We start from the raw sequence: 20,534 nt of genomic DNA on the forward strand, positions 1-20,534 counted from the left end.
CTAGGATAATGGCAAGTGCATTTTTTTCCCCCCGTTTTCGAACCTCGGAGACTAGACAAAGCAGTGATCACTGAGTCCATGTTTTTGTCAACGAGATCAGCACGCCACAGTTTTGAGTCGAGTAACGGGAAAAAATATTCTGTTTTTGTTTACAAATCTCTCAGCAATGAATGCGTATTTTGCTGCCCAACGAACATCAAAGAAGCCACAAAAAGTCTGACAATCGAATTTCACAGGGAACAAAAACTGAGCAGAATTTTTCTCAGCGTTCCCCTTCAAGAGACATAAAACGCGTGAAAACCGGCGGCGAAATTTCAACATGTATTACAATCCTTGAGGCACAAGGAAAGATCCGACGCTATATAGCTGTTCTCGGGTATTCCTCTTAGAAACAAAAATAGAATAGAAAAAAGGGCAGACGCTCGGAATTAAGGCGCCACACTCGAATCGCAGTTCTGGTGTCTCTGCCGCTGCTGCCCTCGTTTCCACGAGGCGTAAAATTAAGCGCATCGCGAGAGAAAAACAACGCGATCCGAGATGCTTTTTCCAAATCTAGGGCGTGCCGGGACTTTCTACGCACAGGCGAGTCCGCGCTTGAAAATGACGACCAAAATGCCCCAGAGCACGCTAAGAAGCGCAAGAACTACTCGAAAGGGCGCGACATAAACAAGAGAATACACGCCACAGCATAGGAGTAAAAAACAAAAAAGAAAGAAGAGTGAGAGAAAGAGAGGGCTATATACTGTGCTTAAGTGAGCGTAACGCAATTCAAACGTGTGTGCGCGCACGCGCGTGTGCTTGCTACAGCGTTGTTTATGCGTCTTTTATGCGTCACTCGGTCCCGACGCGAGAAAGCCCGCTTCGCTAAAAAGCGAATTCGCTGTTACGCGCATCTACGTATACCTCTCGCTGGCGGCGAACCGGGCGACGAAAATGGACTGGAGAAACCGCTCTGTCGCCAGGTCGTCTCTTCTTTCTCTTTCCATTTTTCTATTCTATTTTTTTTTTTTTCTACGCGGAGCGACTCTGCGCAGCGTCTACGCTAGCGGCCGACCCGACCTCCTCTCGGTGCCGTCAGCGGCTTAGGAGATGATAATCTCGGCTACCGCCAGCGTTACACTTTGCGTATCCATTTCATAATCCCCGATTATGCGCAGACGACCCAAAATATACGAACGAGCTAGAGAGTGTTCCAGAAATAAAAGAGGCTGTGTTTTCAAGTCCTTTCAAACCACCTTTCAAGTTCGACTTTTTTTTTATTTTACATCTACATTTTACACGCAACTCGATTCTCTCTTTTCACTGTTTCTGACGTTCAGCTGTGGCTCTCTCGTTCGAGAAAAATTGGGTGTGATTTAAAGTGCGCAGTGGTGCTGCGCCAAAGGCTTGCCTTATTTTTGCAGATAGCCTGGCCCTACTCTGCTCAGTAAAAAAAATCATGGAGATTACACAATTTTGCGTAGGCAGCATTGTTTAATTTTACTTAATGCCGAAGAAGAATCTATGAGTAGTGCGGAGCGATATAATCACAAGAGAAGAAAACGCCGTGCGGAAGAAACGCCGGAACAGAAAGAAGAGCGGCTTGCTAAAAGAAGATTGCAGTATACAGCCAAGAAGAAGAAAGAGCAGAGCATTGTGGTGATTCGAGACGGTGACATCGTGGCTCAGCGACAAGTGATAAGAGTTGGCGAGTTCGAGTCTGCTACGCGTGAATTCGAGAAACGAAACTACCAGCAGAACCAAGCGCAGCCAGGTGTTATTGCTTTCGCAATCAGCCAGGCTTAACCAAGCTAAGCCTTCAGCCAATTTTTTATGCTTCGCTTTTACATTGGTCGCCTTCCCCGTTGCGTCTTCGGACTTGATTTCGTCGTGGGTTCCTCAAGGGTAGAGGCGGGTGGGAAGGTAGTGGGTAGAGGCCATCTGTAGAGGATGGTTGGTGGAGGCTTGTATAGGCGGGAGATGCATATTTACTGATGGGTGCTCCGGAGCTACACTCCAAACATGAATACGCCTATGTGGGAGTAAAAACGGAGCACACTCCCTTTTAAGAAAATGAAGTACTGCAAAGTACAGCTTACTCCTTTTTTTACTCCTTTCTGTCTGGAGTACAGTTGGCCCCTTCCAGACCCGCAGGGCGTCCGCGGAAGGTATCCCGATGCGCTCCGATCCGCTAGCGACGCTGGGGTGTGGAGGGTCCACGCGGACACACAGATACCACGGCTTGTCCGCCGAAAGAGGATATACTGCTAACGCAATAAAAAAAGAAAAGTAACAGGAATCAGGGCGCTTTTACCCGCTACATCGCTCGTCACAAGCTCTGCTCAAACACTCCATGTGCACCAGTTCTGGACGAGTCGTTAGTGCGTGCTTATTTCACCAGGAGCCGCGCGTTACTTTGAAAGATCGTATTTTCAGCCAAAGTCCATCGTGGTGAAGAAGTGGGTAACCGTATGCCCGTTCAAAACACTTTCATGTAGCTATGCCCCAGTGCCACGGCGCTGCTTCTAAATTTCGGCCCACAAACTTTATTTGCGTGGAGCGCATTCTAGTCACAGCAGTGCAGTAGGTTCTATACAACGAGTGGCATAGGTTACAATCGCTAGACGATCACGGCTTCTTACAAACGAAAGTTTGAAAACATTGCGAGGAATCCAACAAGCCAACACACACCCAGTTTTACAGGAACAAAAGTTTATGGTTTATGGTTTGTGCAGCATTAAATGAACAAAAGTGCGAAGTTGGCAGAGCGACTGGCCCGGACAGGCGGTGGTCCTGGGTTCGAACCCTGGACCAGGACGAATTTTTCTTTAGCTACGAAGTTTCTGTCGAAGCTGTATAGCTTTGCTTTATAGACATATGGATGCGTCTCGGTAGATGCTAAATAGTAATTAGCCTTTTACTACAAATCTGCCCCTCCTTAGGGGATTTTCCCAAACATTGGACTAAAATGCCGTAAAAGTTACAAAGTAACGTCATAAATAGAACGGCAGAAAAAAAATTTATATCGTGACCAAGATGTTCAATTCTTTCCTTATTTTATAAGGCACGGAGAATCACGAAACCCGATTCGCCACAGCTCTAACGGAGGGTACGCCATAATATATAGGACAGAGTAGATCGAGACCCTAGGTTGGGACTCTCCCGCATCACTAATGTATCGCGGGTAATATATATAGGAACAGACATTTCATGTAATATCCGTTGTGGACCTTCGCGAAATAAATAAATAAATAAATAAATAAATGCGTTCACGGCCGCCGTCGTCTGTAGACGATATTAGACAGCACTGTCCACGTTTCGTCCTCCCCACGCAGCGCTGAGCGAAGGCGGGCAGTCCACGTTCGGAAGAAGAGCTCGCACAGCTTGTTCCGCGCGCGTACACGCGCTTTTGCGATCAGCGCCCTGTAATTTGCGTTCGCCTTCGTAAACAGTGCGCCCCAGTGCGCCCGCGGCGTGCACACGCCCCCCCCCCCCCCCCCCCACCCCCCCTTCCCCCTTTCCTCCGCGGTAGATGAACGCGTCGGGGATGACCCAAAGGGTGCCCCCGTATTGAAATGGAAGTCAAAGGCCAAATTAGTTCCACCTCCTTCCCCCCCCCCCCCTCCCCCCCGTCTAAGCCTGGCGACCAAGCGCATCGACACACAAACACACATGAACACTGGGCCGTCCCGGCAAACGGTCCAGTGTCAAGGTCTGATTGGCGCCGCGCCGAGGAAAAACTTCCTTCCTCCATTGCCTGCTTTCCTTCCTTCCTCCCTGGCTGCCTTCCGTCCTGACTGCAGCCGGTTGGCCGTTTTGCCGAAGCCATGCAGCGCTAGGGTTCGTTCGGTGCGTAACTTGCCGCGCACGGTCTCGACTCCGAATGAAGCGTTGTGTTGCACGTGTGTTTGGCTGCGAGCGCTGGGCAAGTGGGTGAGGAGTAGAGGGGTATAGGGGGCGTTTAGTCATTAGCCCAACTGCATGCTTCACGAACCGCCGCCGGCAGTTCCTGTACAGTGTTTTCGTGCCTTACGCGGCCGCCCATTACGTGGTAGCGGGCCGGCGCCGAAACACTCCTCCTTCCATGCCGAATTCGTTTCGCTCCAACCACGCGTCTCTTCTCACGTTGACGACCTCCTCAGCAGGGGGCAACGCGTGACTGAGTGCACGTGTGCGCGTACTGCACATGTGTATGGCAACGAGTGCAACAGGCTTGCTTGTCAGTGTGTTTGTGAACGCAGTAGTAGCTGCAGAACTGCACGCCTGCCGGATGCTGGGGATGAATTTCACAGTGCAAGAGAGCGATGCGCCCGCTGTTGAGAAAGTAGACAGCCTGGAAAAGATGGACGACAGGATCGAATTATAGCAAGCGATACCCTGGCGCGGTTCCGCACAAAAGGAAATCAAATGTAGCCTTACAGTGAGATACTTCATTTCCGGCAGCGCGGTGCCCCCCCCCCTCCGCCTGGATGTGACCTTGCTGAGAGATATGCCGCTTGTCAGCACTACGCACGCTTGAGCCGCCAAGAAAGTCACAGACAGACGGGACAGTGCACGACGCACTCTTCCTACTTGTGGTTGATACCTTTTCTAAAACGTCCCCTTCTAGTCTTTTATAGAATGCACTGTCTTATAGCGTGAAGGACGTCTAAAGTGGAACGAAATGGGAACCTTTGGTAGCTACCACGACGGTCGCGACGTTTTTTGCACATACTGCCACGGTGGCTGCATTAGAAATAAATGAGTAAATTCTAATTGTGTAGGTTAAGCTAAAAAATTTCGGTAGATAGCTTGGCATACAATGACAGTAATAATGTCCAGTGTTTCTGTACGAATTGACCAGGTTCCACGTGAACTGACTCCAGTGATATTTAATTACGCAATCCTCCACACAACTCCCGATTACTTTGACGTCTCGTGGTGAATGCATGCACTCGGCTAGGTAACTCATTTGGTTACAGAGGGCAGCATTAGAGGGCACTCACTTTTTTTTATTTTCCTATTCATCATGCGAACAGCGTTTAGTAAGCACACAAAAACTGATTTGATCTGAAGCAAGTACTCGCGATTCCTTCGAATTCGATGACGCCGCACTAAGTTGCAACAACGGGCCCTCATTACAATTGTCTAACATTTGTAGCAAGGAAACTAAATGTCTTCGCACATTTTCTGAATACAGAAAAGAAGTGCACGTATGTATCGTCTCGCCTATCGAAAAACAGAATAGTCGAATCATGCGTGGCAATGTACAGGTACACTGTGCCCGCATAACGGACTATACAGAACAGCGCCCCCCCCCCCCCCCCCCCCCCCCACCCCCCAATTAATAAGGAGCACTGACCTGCGTTCGTCTCTTATGTATGCGCAACTTTTTCTTAACCATGGTGGGAACGTTGTTGGAACGCATTGCTCTACCATACAACGGGCCTCAAAACGGCGCGTGACACACTGACATTAAAACGTTGGACATTAAAAGCTTTCTTGGAGCTGCATCTCAAAAGAAAAAAAAAATGGCTGAGGCTTAGCTTAGGTTAAGCCTAGTCAGATGCGAAGCATATTGTCGCCGAGTTGCATATCGAGCACGCCGCTTGGCTAGACGTTCTTCACGCTCTTCATCAGTCTCTGTAGCACGCCGCAACTTTTGCTTCTCATTCCAACGAGCAGCCCTGTCTCCAGGAGGCATCTCTACCCCGTGTACGCCTAGCAGAGGCAGGCGCACCCCCTTGTATACCGCCGCTCCAGCATCACGTGTTCACTACAGCGCACCTAGCGGCAGAAGCAGGAAACACATTGGTCGCGACGCCTCGCGCGAGCTGGGGCCCCGTTTCTCCTATGTCGTTACGTCACGCATCACGTGGTCCTTCTTGGTCGCGACGCCTCGCGCGACGGCGCGAGCTGGGCCCCCGTTTCTCATCTGCTGTGACGTCACGCACACGTGGTCATCCTTGGTCACGACCAACGTTACTAGAACCAAATCGACGCCTCGCGCGACGGCGCGAGTTGGGCCCCTGTTTTTCATCTACTGTGACGTCACGCATCACGTGGTATGACATGGAGGTCACGAAAGGTCAATGGTAACGACACCGCCGCGCTCGAGGAGCTGGGTTGGGCTATTTTAGTATGCTTCGCATAAAAAGCCGAGAGTTTTAGTGGTAAAGCATGGCATATTTGAGTATACTCGAAAACGCTGCCGCTTTTCGTAGCGTCATTATTCACAATAGAATCAGAGCTATGAGGCACGCTGTACTGGAGGGACCCGGATAGTTTCAAGCGCTTGGTGATCATTAACGTGTCTCGTGTTCAGCAGCTGAACTGTTAGTCGCAGCCGCTTAGCTACCGTGGCCGGTAAGGTGCTTACTATCGAAGGTTGACTACCAGCTGGTATTTTTCCTCATTTTACTCTGGCTGACAGCACAGCCCGAGGCATTCTGCTGTCTAATTCTTAACAGCGCATGAGCCCCATTTAATGTAATGTAACGTATTTTCCTGAAAGCGGCACGGCTTTAGTCCGCGGTTATCTCAGGCACAATGAACGTCGTCATGAATCCGCAACAAGGCAGGCCAAGGGTAAGGTTCTTGCCCAAAGCTGGCTAGCGAAACCAAAGCAAGAAGAAAGAGGAAAACGAGCTCAGCTATAAAAGAAGCGAAACTCACGAACGAACGGACCAAAGCGCGCGCGCGCCGGTCTAAGCGTTCGGTCACGACGGAACGCAAACGCCCCCCGGAACGCCGGCGGGCGCTCTTCGCATGCTGCCGAGGCCATTGAATAAGATCGCTTCTATGTAGCAAAGTGGCACGCGGCACCGCTTTTTACCGAAGAAAAACGCCACTGTGACGAAACCCTGTCTTTCTTTTTACGCTTTTTATTTTTTCCCTCTTTCGGAAAGGAGATGATCGCACGTTCACGGCCAGCAAAGCGAGGTACGCTATCATGCTTGTGTGTACACGCTGTAGAGAGCACATACACGACCTGGTGGGAGCGGACAGGGCAGCGGGAGACGTGGCTGTTAAAAAGAAAAGTGGGGCACCCTCTTATGATCCGAAACGAAAATGGAAGAACATGGAGAAGGCGCGCGGCAGCCTATTCCGAGCGAAGGCTTTGAAAAGGTCTGCGGCGGCGTGCTGACATGTGCTATGCTCGGAGGGATCACTGGGTGCGTGTCGAACCGCGCTTCACCGCGGTATCGAGTTTGCAATGCGTCGGGCCGGAATCACCGCACGGGCAGACACCGCGACGAAATGATGAAGCTCTCGAATGTGACCCGCGTGTCATGCACGCTATATACGTTTTTATTTCCGGGGCACCCCGGTGAGCGAGTTGTTTCAACGGCACCTTGTCTTTCTTTGCCAATGCAGGTCCCCTCCTGTCGTTACCGAATGGCGCAGAAGCTCAGGTAAGAGGAACGCATTTTTGTGTGTGTGTGTGTGTGTGTGTGGGGGGGGGGGGGGGGGTCGTATCTCGTCTATACAGAAAGCAGAACTTCGTCTCTCTAGGATGCAGGACAAATTATTTGCATTCGAAAAAAGCAGAGCAGTCAGATAAGCACGAATTCGATAGCTTGCTGAAATGGAGGCTGCCATGGTACCTCTCGGTTCGAAAGTCGCATTGTACCGGTGCTTTTCCGTGATTCAATCGATCTTTCTTTAAGACAAACCATGGTACAATTCGAATTTATTAATCATGAGTGCCCGAACGGTGCTTTGTCATAGGACCTTCGTTATATTTATTTTAAATATATCTACATCAAATACGTAAGCGTAGTTGTACACCCTTCGTTAAAAGTAAAGAGTACAGAGTGTTTGCTTCGAGCCACGGTGTGTGGCTCGTCATGAATCGCCAGCGCACCATATCTCTAGAAGAGGAAAGGAACTGACCCCCTACACTTTAGATACGAAAACGCCCATATATAAAAGAGAGTGCGCTGGAGGACAGCTACACGGGTGCTACAAGAGCCCCACTACAGGGCTTGGAAGCAAACAACTTAGACCCTAAACTTTCCACAAATGCTGTACATGCACAGCCGGAGGCAAAAGCCTCCAGGGCTAGCGATTGTCGATCATAGGTGTATAGGCAGTATGTCTATATACAGATGCCCTAGTATAGGTTCGTTGTATGTAAACGGTCGCCAGATTTCACTGCCACACGTTATAGAAGAGATGAATGTTTCATAATGAGTCTCGCACTCGTGCACGCACTACTGCGCAGCTTATCAAGCTTCCGAGGCTCTCCGGCCGACTGCGGTTACCCTTCTTCCGCAAGGACCCCACGAAGCCGCATCAAAATGGTCAGCACATGGAGACAGACCTGACAAATTATCTCCAGAACGGCGCGCAACCGGGTATGCCCACCCTGCACAAGCTGCTACTCAAGCAGTACTCCACGCCTCCCATGACCGGCGGCAACATGCCACAGGCGAGCCACTTGTACCCGACCTCGATGGCACCCTTCGGCATGCCCAGGCTGCCGGCGCCGAATGCGCCGAGGCCTATGGGACACCCGCAACTGCCGCACCTGCCAATGTACCCGATGCCGCCTCATCTGGCCGGTTTCCACCCGATGAGACCGTACTATCCCCGGCCGGGAGGAGTGATGCCGGGCATGCCTTCTAACCAGTTTAGCGTGCTCCCGCCACCACCGCACCCTCCACCGCCTCCTCCGCCGCATCCTTCCAAGATTAACAAGAGACCGGGCCCAGCGCCCAACGTCGTCTTCGCAGACAAGGAGCCGCAAGGCAGCGGAGGAAACAACTACGAGTCAGGCGAGATCGACGAAGAAACGCCCATCATCATACGTGGCCGCAAGCACCACGGCAAGAGGCGACGGCCCATTGTCATTGAGGAGGATGTGTCCAGCGAAGAAGAGGACTCGAGACCCATCGTGGTGCGCGGCCGCAAGCCGTACCGAAGCCGCGGCCGACGGCCGCCGCACGTGGACGACCAGGACGAACCCGAAGAACCGTACGCCAGCCGCAAGAGGCCCCTCACTTACATCGAAGAACTGTCCGAGTCGCGTCCCTACGGGCTCCGAGGCGGAGGTGGCAGCGGCGGCTTCGACGACGAGGTACCTAAGCCCTCTGGTAGTTTCCTGCACGACATTCCCACTGGTCCCAGAAGCATACTGAGGTACACGCCTGGCGCAGGACGCTTCTTTCACCCGGACAGTAGCCGCTTCGACAATCTCATGACTTCCGAGCAGAGGAACAACCCTAGAGCCACGACCTCCCCCGGGTTTTACACGGGAGCACCCAGCAGCATGTTCCACGACCTGGGAAGCATCATGTCGCACCACAGGCATCCTGATCTGTCGGGATTCCTCGATGAGCCTAAGATGGTTCTCTCACCGCACGTCGACGCCGTCACATCTCTGCGGGACCGCCACGAAGCGTCCAGCTTCTTCCCGAACAAGCTGGAGCCGCCACCCGGCAAGGACATCCCACCGATTGTTTTCCACCTTCCAAACAAGGGGCCGGCTAATCGCGACAAGTACGTCCAAGCTCTGATAGTTCCCATCCAAGGAAACATTGATCAAGTAGCCGAAGAGACACTCGACAAGGCAACCAGCAACCGCCTGATGGTGAGTCCTCGAGGACAGTCGTACGTTATACTACCACCGAGAACTGAAGGCCTCCAGGACAAGCAGCAGAAAGAAACAGGGCCCGTGGCCGACTCTCTCGAACAAGATGGGAATGGCAGACAAAGCGGCCCCGTCGCAGCCCAATCGTTCATGCCAGTTACATACGTGAGGCCACCAAGCGCCTTGGAGCCCTCTGACAACAGGGTTCAGCCCGCCTATCACCCCGTCGATCCTTCCCAGAACTACGCGCAGCCCACTGCTATCCGCATCCTCGTAAGGAACCCTTTGGACGGTACGAGCAAAGAAGTTTTTTCCAGCAACATAAACACTGGAAGCTCGTATCAGCCGGTAGGACGGGAACCCCAATACAACCCCGGTAGATATAACTACGGTCCCGGAAACGATCAAAACAGAAGCAAACTCGTCATTATCGCACTTCCAAGAAGCGAGAACAGAGGCACTCAGGGAATGGGATCTCCAAATTCGCGTTCGAGCAGCGTTGTGAACACTTACTACCAGTCGACGACGCTGAACAAACGACTTCCTTCCGCGTCCGCCGAATCATCCACAGTTGTGCCCCTGGTGTACAATCAACGACCTACCTCCCAGAACTTCGCACCAAAAGTGCCTTATAACGTGGTCCCTCCGCACAGCTCATCACCGTTCACTCCGTCCAGCAACAAACACAAAATCAATAACTTGGACAAGACAGGTTACAGTTCGGCGCCTTCCTATTACAGTGCCAGCACCCCCAGTCAGCAAACCCACCACAGGCAGAAGCAAACTGCGTCGTCTTCGAGCCACGCCAGAAGAGCGTCTGGCTACGGCTACTACCGACAACAGATCACGCCAACACCAACTTCAACCGTGGGCATCAGTGCTACTGCGCAGAGACGCGCCACAGACTCACAGTACGCAAGACGAAAGTACACCTCCGCGTCAGATAGCTTGTTGAGTGAGCTACCGTACGACGCCGGCTACACGACTCAGGACTACCCGTCTCTGTCGAAGATACCCGAGACAAGCTTCAGTTGTCACAACAGGGCCCCCGGATACTACGCCAGCACTGAACACAAGTGTCAGGTAAGAAGCAACCGAAGCATTTGATCCACAGGGAGCAGTGTTTTTCCTTTCTCGCTCTAGCTCTAGAGAGACATATCTACATGAAAACAATAACTTCTCTTATATAAAAGCTACGATGCTTAGCTAGCATGCTCATGACCTGTAAGATAATATAACATCGCTAGCGCCAGTGTCAAACTTGCAGTTTCTTCCCATGATCAGTAACTTCATATTCAGAGGCGAATAGGGCTGACTCCCTATAAATTTCGTATAAGAAAGCCGCATTTACCCCCCCCCCCCCTCGCCTTTTTTTTTTTGTTTACACAGAAGGTTCAAGAAACGCATTTTGCAAAGAGGACTGCCAGTCTAAGAGCAGCCGATAAATCTGTCCCTGCTTTTACAGCAACAGCTTTGTTGTCGTTAATGTTTACAGCCACAACAACAGTAATAATGGTCATAATGTCTATGTAGGTATTTAGAAAAAGCATCGAGAGGTTTAGTAATTCGATTCTCATAAACATACTGCTCTCTTGCCTCCTCCTCCACTTTCGCACGCAGGTGTACCACCACTGCACGAACGCCGGCTCCCTGCAGACGTTCCTGTGTCCCAACGGCACGGCCTTCAGCCAGCACACGCTCGTGTGCGAGTGGTGGCACGACGTGCCTTGCCCGCCGCACATCAAGGCACGCCCCGCCGCGAAGGACTCGTCCCTGCAGAGTCTCGCCGAGGACCCCAGCTACCCGGTCTACAGGTGGCCCTCTGGAACCCATCAGCTGCAGCTGCCTCCCTCTCCCGGCTCGGCAAGCACTACTCGCGCGCCCCAGTCGCCGAGCTACAGCAGCTCCGTCAGCTTCAGCATCGCCGCCGGCAACAAGGCCCACACGATGGCGCCACTCATCGGCGGCGCAAGCGGAGGAGTGTCCAGCGAGTACGCCTTGAACCTGGGCAGAAGCAAGGTGCAGAACTCTACCCTGGCCTTCCAATCTGGAGGCCAGAAAATCGTGCGGACCCGAAAGCTGGTGGCGAAAATCCGCGGATCATCCGCGTCTCAAGGCGGCAGCGGACAGACACGACAGAGAAGCAAGGATTCGTCCACGACGCAGTCCCCAGACGCCAAATCTAGCGCCGAGTGAATCCCCCCTCATCTGACACGTACAGCGAGGTTGGCCTGGAATATGCTGCACGACACCTAGTGCGGTGACACGAGAACCCCAAGACAACACTGCCTCAACAGGGCGCGCCACCGACAAGGCCGACGGGTCAGCTCAACGAGGAAAGAGTGTGGCGTCACTCCGCACGCGTGGTGTGACCTTGTATTCCATGGCGCACCGTAAGGACGGTACGGTCGAGCATTGGTTAACAAGAACTCCTACGTGACAGACGGGTCAATCCTTTTGGAAGAGGTATTTGGAAAGACACGAAGAGGAAAGGGATCAGTTCTTGCGCGAGTGCGAAACTATAGTGAGTTTGAGTGTGGACACTTCACTTTACCGCGTGAATGTGGCTGTCGCCAGCCGATCGAGATAAGAGACGATGTCGAAATGGAAGCAAGCCGCGGCGCAAAGCAGGAGCTTTGCGCATTAACACTGCCGGATTGACTCCTGCGGTCTTTCATCTGCTGGGCAGGACACACGACCGCAGGTCATCTCGTTTCTCCTTTGTACATAACACTCTCGTGACCTCATATCTTTTGTTTTTTTTTAGTATTTGAGCGCCAGGAGCTCTTTTTTTTTTACTTGCGTTTTGTTTAATAAAGATGTATTTAATTAAAGAAAACTCAGCAATCCCTGCCTGCCTGTTTGTGAAGCAGAGGACAAACTGGCTTTCAAAAACAGTTCTCGAAGATCAACTGTCACAAGCGACCGCACTGAGCCCAGTAGCCCACGCCGCTGTTGCACATGGTATAAGAATAAGAGTGACACTCAAGCAGTACACTGACATAGATGAAATCTGCACAAGCAGTATGAACAGGTACGTTGGGTTAGTGCCTGACTCACGCAGTTGCTTGTGGGTTAGCTGGTGCCAGCAACGGATGTATGGCAGCGCCACCCAGCATGTTAATTTTTTTCGTCATGCTTCACATTCTTTTGAGTCAGGTAAAAAAAAAACAGCCGTATTTCATCTGTAAGTTTTTAAACAGACAGTGAGGACATCATCATCAGCCTGACTACGCCCACTGTAGGACAAACGCCTCTTCCATGTCTCTTCAAATAACCCTGTCCTTTGCCAGTTGCGGCCACCGTATCCCCGCAAACTTCTTAATCTCGTCCGCCCACTTAACTTTCTGCCGCTCCCTGCTACGGGGTAATCTGTCGATAAATGACGACGTTAATTTGTTCTCAGCGTCCCTGTTTGCGCGCCATATTTGAAAGAGTGACAATGGGGAACGTCGAAGCGAGGGCTGTGAGCAGCCTCACTCACTTCCGGATAGGTCATTCACTCCAAGGAGTGTAGGGCCTGGAGGAGGCTTCAGGTCGACAGATTCTTTCCGTACTCTATACAACACGATGAAGACATCGGAGAGTCTAAGCTCTGCAGTAGCTGCCCCAGAATGACTTCGCAAAATCAGGTAATTTGTGAGTGTCAGGATTCTCTGGGGCTAAATCCCATGGCATCCCAGACCTTGCCGCCTGGGAACAGCTGATCCGGAGCCACGACCCGGATCAGCAAAGACCCATCATCCATCAAGCGGAGACAGCTTGCTACAAGACTTGCTCCGCGGTCTCCGGTGCTCAGAGCCGGCTGAGAGGCACCCCGTCCTAATTGCTGAACCCAGATCGTGAGGCTCCATGATGACCGGAATAAAGTTCATTCATTCATTCGAAGCGAGGGGCTCTGGATTAATGCACTCGAGTTAATTGTATAGTTAGCCGTTTCTAGGGACCCACTAGCGGGAAACGTTCTACTAGCGCGCTGTGACGGAGACAGCGGGCGTTCCACCGACCAGCAAGTTCTGTGGTTCCGACCGGTAAGGGCCCACTATCCCACTGCACGTGACCAACAAATCCACGTTTTAGTGCGAAGGCATTAAAAGCTCAGCATGAAAATAAATGGGTCGTGGATTGGCTCGAGCGAAGTGAAGTCACCAGAGCGGATAATAGCCACTGGCTGGAAAGAAGTGACTTCAACAGACTGGCAGAGGCGTCCCTTCCGGTGAGGTCAGCAACAGGTTTTGATGCTATCGCATCGCCAACACATAAGGTAATTGCGTCTCTCTCACTTTTTTTCTGTTTCTACTGCCTTTATATGTCAAGCCTTAAACGATACATGACAAAAATTAAAGAACATGCACACTGACAGCAGTCCATTATTATACTGGATCGTCCCCGGCACGGTTTCGTGAGCGCTGTTCTCGCACTCGCAGGGACGGTGTTAAGCGCCCGCATACACACACAACCTTGGGTGTGTTGACCAGAGCCACAGAAGCGGATCTGGTACGCTCTATCAACCGCCCGTGCCACAAGAAAAGCGGTTGAAGGTAAAGTATGCAACTAGAGAAACATTTTAACTTGTTTGGTTTAATTATGGGGGTTTAACGTCCCAAAGAAACTCAGGCTATGAGGGACACGGTAGTGAAGGGCTCCGGAAATTTCGACCACCTGGGGTTCTTTAACGTGCACTGACATCGCACACTACACGGGCCTCTAGAATTTCGCCTCCATCGAAATCCGACCGCCGCAGCAGGTCGAATCCGCGTCTTTCGAGTCAGCAGCCGAGCACCATAACAACCAAGCCACCAAAATGATGTAAAATGATGGGGATTAAATGGACCAGCCATTGTCGAAAAGACCCAGCTTTGTAGCGAGGCGCTCGCATGCCCGCTACGGAAGCTGGAGTCCACCACTTACTCCTAGAGGTAACTTGCACCCCGCTAAAACGAAATAAAAGCGTCCTTGCAATTTCTTCGTTATAGCCGTTGCTTCGTTATAGGGGTATGTGACCATGGTTGTAATTGGTGCATGCCAAGGGGCTTCCACCCCTCAGTGTACATCGAGGACACCACAGCTGGAGTTTAGTGCGCCGCCGATGCGCGCTGCGCGAGTCCAACGCAAAACGAGAGCGGCCAAAACATTACGGAGTACGTTTCGGCGTTTGAAATTTTCTCACGAATTCCATATAGAAGATATAAAGGTTTCTTGGGTTCATACAAGAGCACACCAGCGGCACGTGCATGTTAACATTTAGTAGTGAACAAACAGATATGTTTTAGTTTTTCATGTATAATTTGTTTAACAACACTGACATTTGCGTATGAGAAGAAAACGGAATTTTTTACTCTGCAGAAGGCAATATGTATCAACTTATTAAGGCACAATTTGGTTCAAAAAGAAATTTCGTGAAAAAGTTATTTCACCGGTGCATAAGGCATCGACGATTATGTGGGCTTTTGTGGCGAAATAAGGCTTCGTTTACAAGAACGGTTCTTCAGAAAAACGTAATCATGGTTGTACTTCGTAGAGAAGCCCTTCGCGTCGACGACTATTTGACAGCGACAAGGCATGGAGTCCAGGAATTGCACGATGACTATCTGGTTTGTGTTTCCTCATATGGCAGCATATGATAGAATTTCACGTCAGCATTGTTGGCCTTTATGTACCTCGGCCGGGTGCCAACTCTTGCCAAAATTGTTGAGTTGCATTGAGGTCAGTAAACTGGCTTGGCCACACCATAAAGGAGTGTGTCGAGGAATGCTTTGGGTAGTTGTCCTGCTGAAACACAAATTCACGGCCAAAATTCTTGCATGACCCATGAAGAATAACCATCTCTAGAATTTCCTGGTAAGCTACCTTAGCTACCTTTGGCGTGGCACCTTGAATTCGACGGAGACCACTCCAAAAGTGAAGAAACAGCCCCAGACTGCTACGTTCCCGCGTCCTTGCTTTACCACGGTAAGTTGATAACGAGTACCATAGCTACAGCATTCGGGGCGACGGAATAACGTATACAATCACCCCCACACGAGGGGCGTTCAGAACTGCGCCAGTGACGCCTGGCGGCAGTCACCGGGTTCGACATCGAATGGCAGATAGCGCCACGAGCGTGGATACTGCGGCATTCGCGGCTCCATGGCATCGCGCGATGCGATAACGCCGTGAACACGCATACGTGCTTTGTCATGCGCGTTCGCCACTAGCGCTCTTTCTGCGATACAGAACTGGCACTTGCGACCCGCAAATCACTCAGGCGTGTATCTCGGCCGGCCGCGAAGGCTGCAGCATCCACGCTCGTGACGTTTTTGACCATGCGATCTCGAAACCGGTGGCTGCCGCGGGGCGTCTTACGCCTCGCATGCACAGTTCGGAGCGCCTGGAGCTCAAACATCGAGAACCGCTGCTTTAGTCGAGTTCGTGAGCGCAGATGTACGTAGGTACAGTCGGGTACAAAATTCTCCGGACAGCGTACTTTGTAAACGAAGCTCATAGCTCTCTTACTAACCGCCGGCTGGAGACGACACTTTCGGAGATCCTGTTAGCTGTTCTGTTAACACTTTTCTGTTAGTGTTAGATGACTAGCTTTCGGATATGACTATAGAAATAAAATTTTATCTTCCACCTCTAAAAGTGTGGTCTCCCGCCACTTAATAATAGTAGAGCTACTGGCTTCGTTTGCGGAACACGTCGTCCACAGACTTCTGTCCCGGTCTGTACAACTTCAACGAAACAAATACGTCCAGCAATGCGCACAACATCCAAGTTGCGCCTGCACAGAGAGCAGTATAAACGGCGCGGCTCAAACAACATGAAGCGCAACTCTCGAATAGAGCCCGTGAACGAGTGCAACCAAACGAATACGTCATGCATTGCGCGCAACTTCAACGGCGGGGCTCAAAGACAAAACGCGCCTTTCGTAATTACTACGAGCAAAAGAGCCCAATTACAACCATTCCGAAAGCAATTACTGCAAAGAACGGCTGCAGTTGCTCATGCTTCACACCAACCTTCCGAAAAAACACGACGTGACTGCTCAAGAATGGTCACTTGCCTCACAACGGCGAGGATCCAACGCATTATCGATGTTTGCCCGACCGTGCAGCCAAATATTCCGGCAGGGCGTTGGTTTTGCCGGATGGTTTTGCCGCGGCCTCCTCGGTAAGCTCGGCCTCGCCACAAAACGCAAACGCCAAGGTAGATGTACTATGGTAGCGTAGGCTCCATAGAAGCCCATACGTTCAAAACATGGCGGCTTGTGGTGCGCAGCCAGCGCCGTCTTCGAAATGCGTGGACAACTAAAAACTGACGTCATAATTAAAACAAAAACGCGACGTCGAAGTCACGTGTTTTAGTGACGTCATATACGTGACGTCAGCGTCAGGTGCTGCTTGGCGGGAAAAATAAACTACTGAACGCCGCGACGCTTCAGCGCGACACCCGACACGAGAACGAAGAAAGAAGACACGAGTGCCGACCACCAACGCTATTTTTAGGTAGTCAGTTCTCGTTGTGCCTTTTTCCTTCGTCCTCACCTCAGGTGTCGCGCTGAATGTCGCAGGTGTCGCGCTGAAGCGATGAAATGTGACGCCGCCAGACAGGTTATCGCTCGCACATCGTGCAACCGCACACCTCTTTTTTGCGTACGGGGCGCCATGGCCACAGACGATGCCCTTTGGGGGCAAAAGCGACAGAACCGCACCCAACGGAACGAAACTAAACAGAAGCGCTGGCAAAAGGCAAAAGCGGAAACTGTACACGAACGATGCACACCAAGAACTCGAGCAACAAGCAACGAGGAAAAAGTAGGGCTAGCAGAATCGAGTTTCAAACAAAAGCAAGCAGAATGGTCAAAAGATATGACCAGGGTATTACATCAGAGCACCGTCAACCTTGGCATCGTCCCGCTGCCATTGCCGCTACTCTGAGCAAACGCTGTCATAAATTTTTACTAAGCAAGCGCTATACTTTCTAACAAAATGCACACAACTAAAATATTTTAAAAAGGAATCACTGCAATTGTTTTCGAATGCTTTTGAAACACAAAATATGTCCTAATTATTTTCCTCTTCTAGTTGTTTGTCCACTCATTTCATTTTGGCGCTTTAGTTCCACCCATAATTTGATGTCGCTAGCACTTGGTTCTGGACCGCATTCGGGCTCCGGCTTCGCGACCTATTTCAATAGACCTTGCAAACGCTGCCAACGATAGCGAAACACTTCCAGCAAAAACTGTCGTACAAAATCAAAACGAAGCAGAGCCGGCGCCCGCTGCGGAGCAAAACGGCGCGCGCTAACACGCTAACACTTGACCATGGTGCCTCGGCCAATGGGAGGCTCGATCCTCTGGCGGAGCGCTAGGAGATGGTAGAAGCCGGAAATTTCATTACTTGTGGTTTATTAAGGGGCTTTAATTAACGCGCACCCATTTCTGGGGCGGTCCGCATGAGCCTCATCACCTAGAAGGCTTGCTTGCCCGTTATTCTGTCCGAGCACAGTTCAAGTTGCAAGTTAGTGGCTGTCCCGTCCAGTTCTGTGTTGTCCGAGTCCTTTTTGCGCTATGTTTTCGAATAATTCTGAAGGCTGCGACGGATGCGGATTGTTCAGCGTTTGTGTCGTTACTTTTGTGCGATTGACCCAACGTTTGCTGGTTAATCATATAGCCGGCGCTTGCAACAGTAAGCGGATATCATGTTAGGTAACTGCTCCTTTCCGTACCTTAGTTTGCGACATGTTTCACGAACGAAGACGTAACGTGATTTAAAACGGTTCACGAGAACAGCAGAATATCCGAGCACAAACCTGTAGGGAAGTTTTGTTCCCTTCTATGCGACTATACCGTTGTGCCCTTGTCCCCGATGTGGCGGACACTGACGATAAATAGCATAGCGCGATCCGCTACCGTGATCCGCTTCCGCGGGGCGCCACTGCGCATGCGCAGAACACCATGGGGGCGCCAGATGGCGCCACGTTCCCGCCAGCTGCTGAAAAGCTCATAAAGGGACTTTACCAGCTGCGTGCGCGCGTTTGCTAGGTGCTGCCGTACGGCGTCAACAAATATTGGATGAATTCAATGGAAAAGAAACAGTGTTGAACTATATCGATGCTGGAAAAGGCAGATCAGGAAAGAATTTTTCTATGATAACTCAAGAGGCAGTGCCCTACTTTTTGAAGCTAGGTCTTAGAACGCGCAGCTACAAAAAGAAATTTAACGAAGAAGATGACACATGTGCAGTGTGTGGTAGATCTGTGGAAACAATTGAACACCTCATAATCAAATGTGATGGTATCCATCCGGATGTCGATGCAGGCGCAGTCAATCTTCCTGAGGTTTAAAGATAACAATGGTCATGTAAATAAATCTGCAGTGGAAGTCAGCAAAAAGCGATTGGAGGATTGGTGGCTGAAAAGCAGAGATGTGGCATAAGGTTAGAATTGTAGAAAACCGTAGGTAAAGATGGTGGCGATTCTTAATGAGAATTGCCAACACAGTAAACAAAAAAATAAAGAAGAAAAGCTGAGCATGGTGGCAATTGCCACCACCCCGTTTCAAAGGGGGCGCTCCTATGCATCCATCCATCCATCCAGCTAGGGGACGGTCTTCCTCCCTTGCTGGCTCAGTTGTTGGTTTTCTAGCTCGTGGTCTGAGTCGTACGCATTGTGGTCAGCCACAGCGTTGCTGCTGAAATGAGGACCGGGCTGGACCACACTGGCGTTATGAGTAGGCACAAATACGCGGGTACCGTACTTAGCAGAGGCCGGATACGCCAAGCTGCCGCAACACAAAAGAGCGCCCCCCCCCCCCCGGGCGCGTTTCTGCTTTTGTTTGGCGGTGAGCAGAATGCGTGCGTTGGAAGTGAGCAAATAGTCGCGCTTGCCTTCCGCCGTCTGATGGTGGATCAGTGTATCGGCGAGGGGGCGAATGGGTCCTCGTGCAGGCGCATGGGGCGTCCGCCTCATGCCGATCGTAGCTGTCGCGGTGCTGACTGAGCTTGCTAAACCCAGTGGGGATATCGGCGTGGGTATGTCTTCTTCATTGGATTCCACGTCGTCTGGTAATGATACGGTGGACGATCCTTCAGCTAGTCCATGATGGTACACGATCACAGTTTCTTAGGCTAGGTCTGCAGAAGCGGCAAAATGTCGGCGGCACCGAAGATGCGAGGTTGGAGCCAAGGACGCGGGAGGCCAGTTTTAGGGGGCGACAGGGTGAACGCGTTTACGGAGCCTAAGACAGGACGCTGAGCATGTCCAACGCCCTCTAGACTCCCTGGGCTCGGTTAGCTGGCCGTTCCGCGGCCGATAGCCACCCCGGGTTCCGGCGACATCGATATCGAAACTAAGCAATAAACTAAAGCGATATTGAAACTATGCTGTCGCGTCGAACTGTTCTCCAAGAACACGCCGTCTATTCGTCGTGACGTCTGCCTTTGCACGCACGTCAGGGGTGCGGTTGCGACTGTATCATGCAATTCAGGTTTGAGGTCTATACATAACTTTACGATTGCTTGCAGTCCGGTCAACCTGGACATGGCTTCCTTTTTGGAGCCCGTTTCAATTAACCGATGCGAGACCCAGAGTCCAAATTAGAAAGCGTTCGATAGCATAGAGTTAGATGGGCGTTGGCCAGGACCGCTGCAGCAGTTGGAATTATCCCGATTTTCGAACTAATCAGTGAGTTGAGTTTTTAGTGTATAAAATTATTTACTCGTCGAACAGGATTACCACATGGTGATCAATTCATACTAATGTCTTACGCATCGTTGGCAAATAACAAAGGGCACAACAAAAATTTGGTGTCTTTACTCCTTCAAGAACTACTACTAAGACAAAATGCTTGCAGGACACATTGTGTCCTGCTTAAATCAGGCTAAATTTTAACGACCTCCAGTTTAATTCCTTTTCTCATGGCGAGCTCATTTCTTGTCAAATGCTTGCTCGAATGAAACACACTCTTCTGACGCCACAAATTATAACAGAAATAAGCACA

The 20,534-nt window shown here is 51.0% G+C and overlaps 1 protein-coding gene across 1 annotated transcript; it reads left to right on the plus strand.

Annotated features, from left to right (window-relative positions):
* The first annotated feature begins 6,777 nt into the window (after window positions 1-6,777).
* LOC149358837 (uncharacterized) lies at window positions 6,778-12,322 on the plus strand. Its single transcript, XM_089568932.1, has 4 exons — window positions 6,778-6,900; window positions 7,336-7,373; window positions 8,186-10,636; window positions 11,174-12,322. Exons 1-4 carry the CDS (start codon window positions 6,870-6,872, stop codon window positions 11,747-11,749), a joined length of 3,096 nt encoding a protein of 1,031 aa, XP_089425058.1. The 5' UTR covers window positions 6,778-6,869; the 3' UTR covers window positions 11,750-12,322.
* The last annotated feature ends 8,212 nt before the right edge of the window (window positions 12,323-20,534 follow it).

Source organism: Amblyomma mixtum, chromosome 2, assembly GCF_055824585.1.
Source record: "Amblyomma mixtum isolate Tamu chromosome 2, ASM5582458v1, whole genome shotgun sequence".
Taxonomy (NCBI): domain Eukaryota; kingdom Metazoa; phylum Arthropoda; class Arachnida; order Ixodida; family Ixodidae; genus Amblyomma; species Amblyomma mixtum.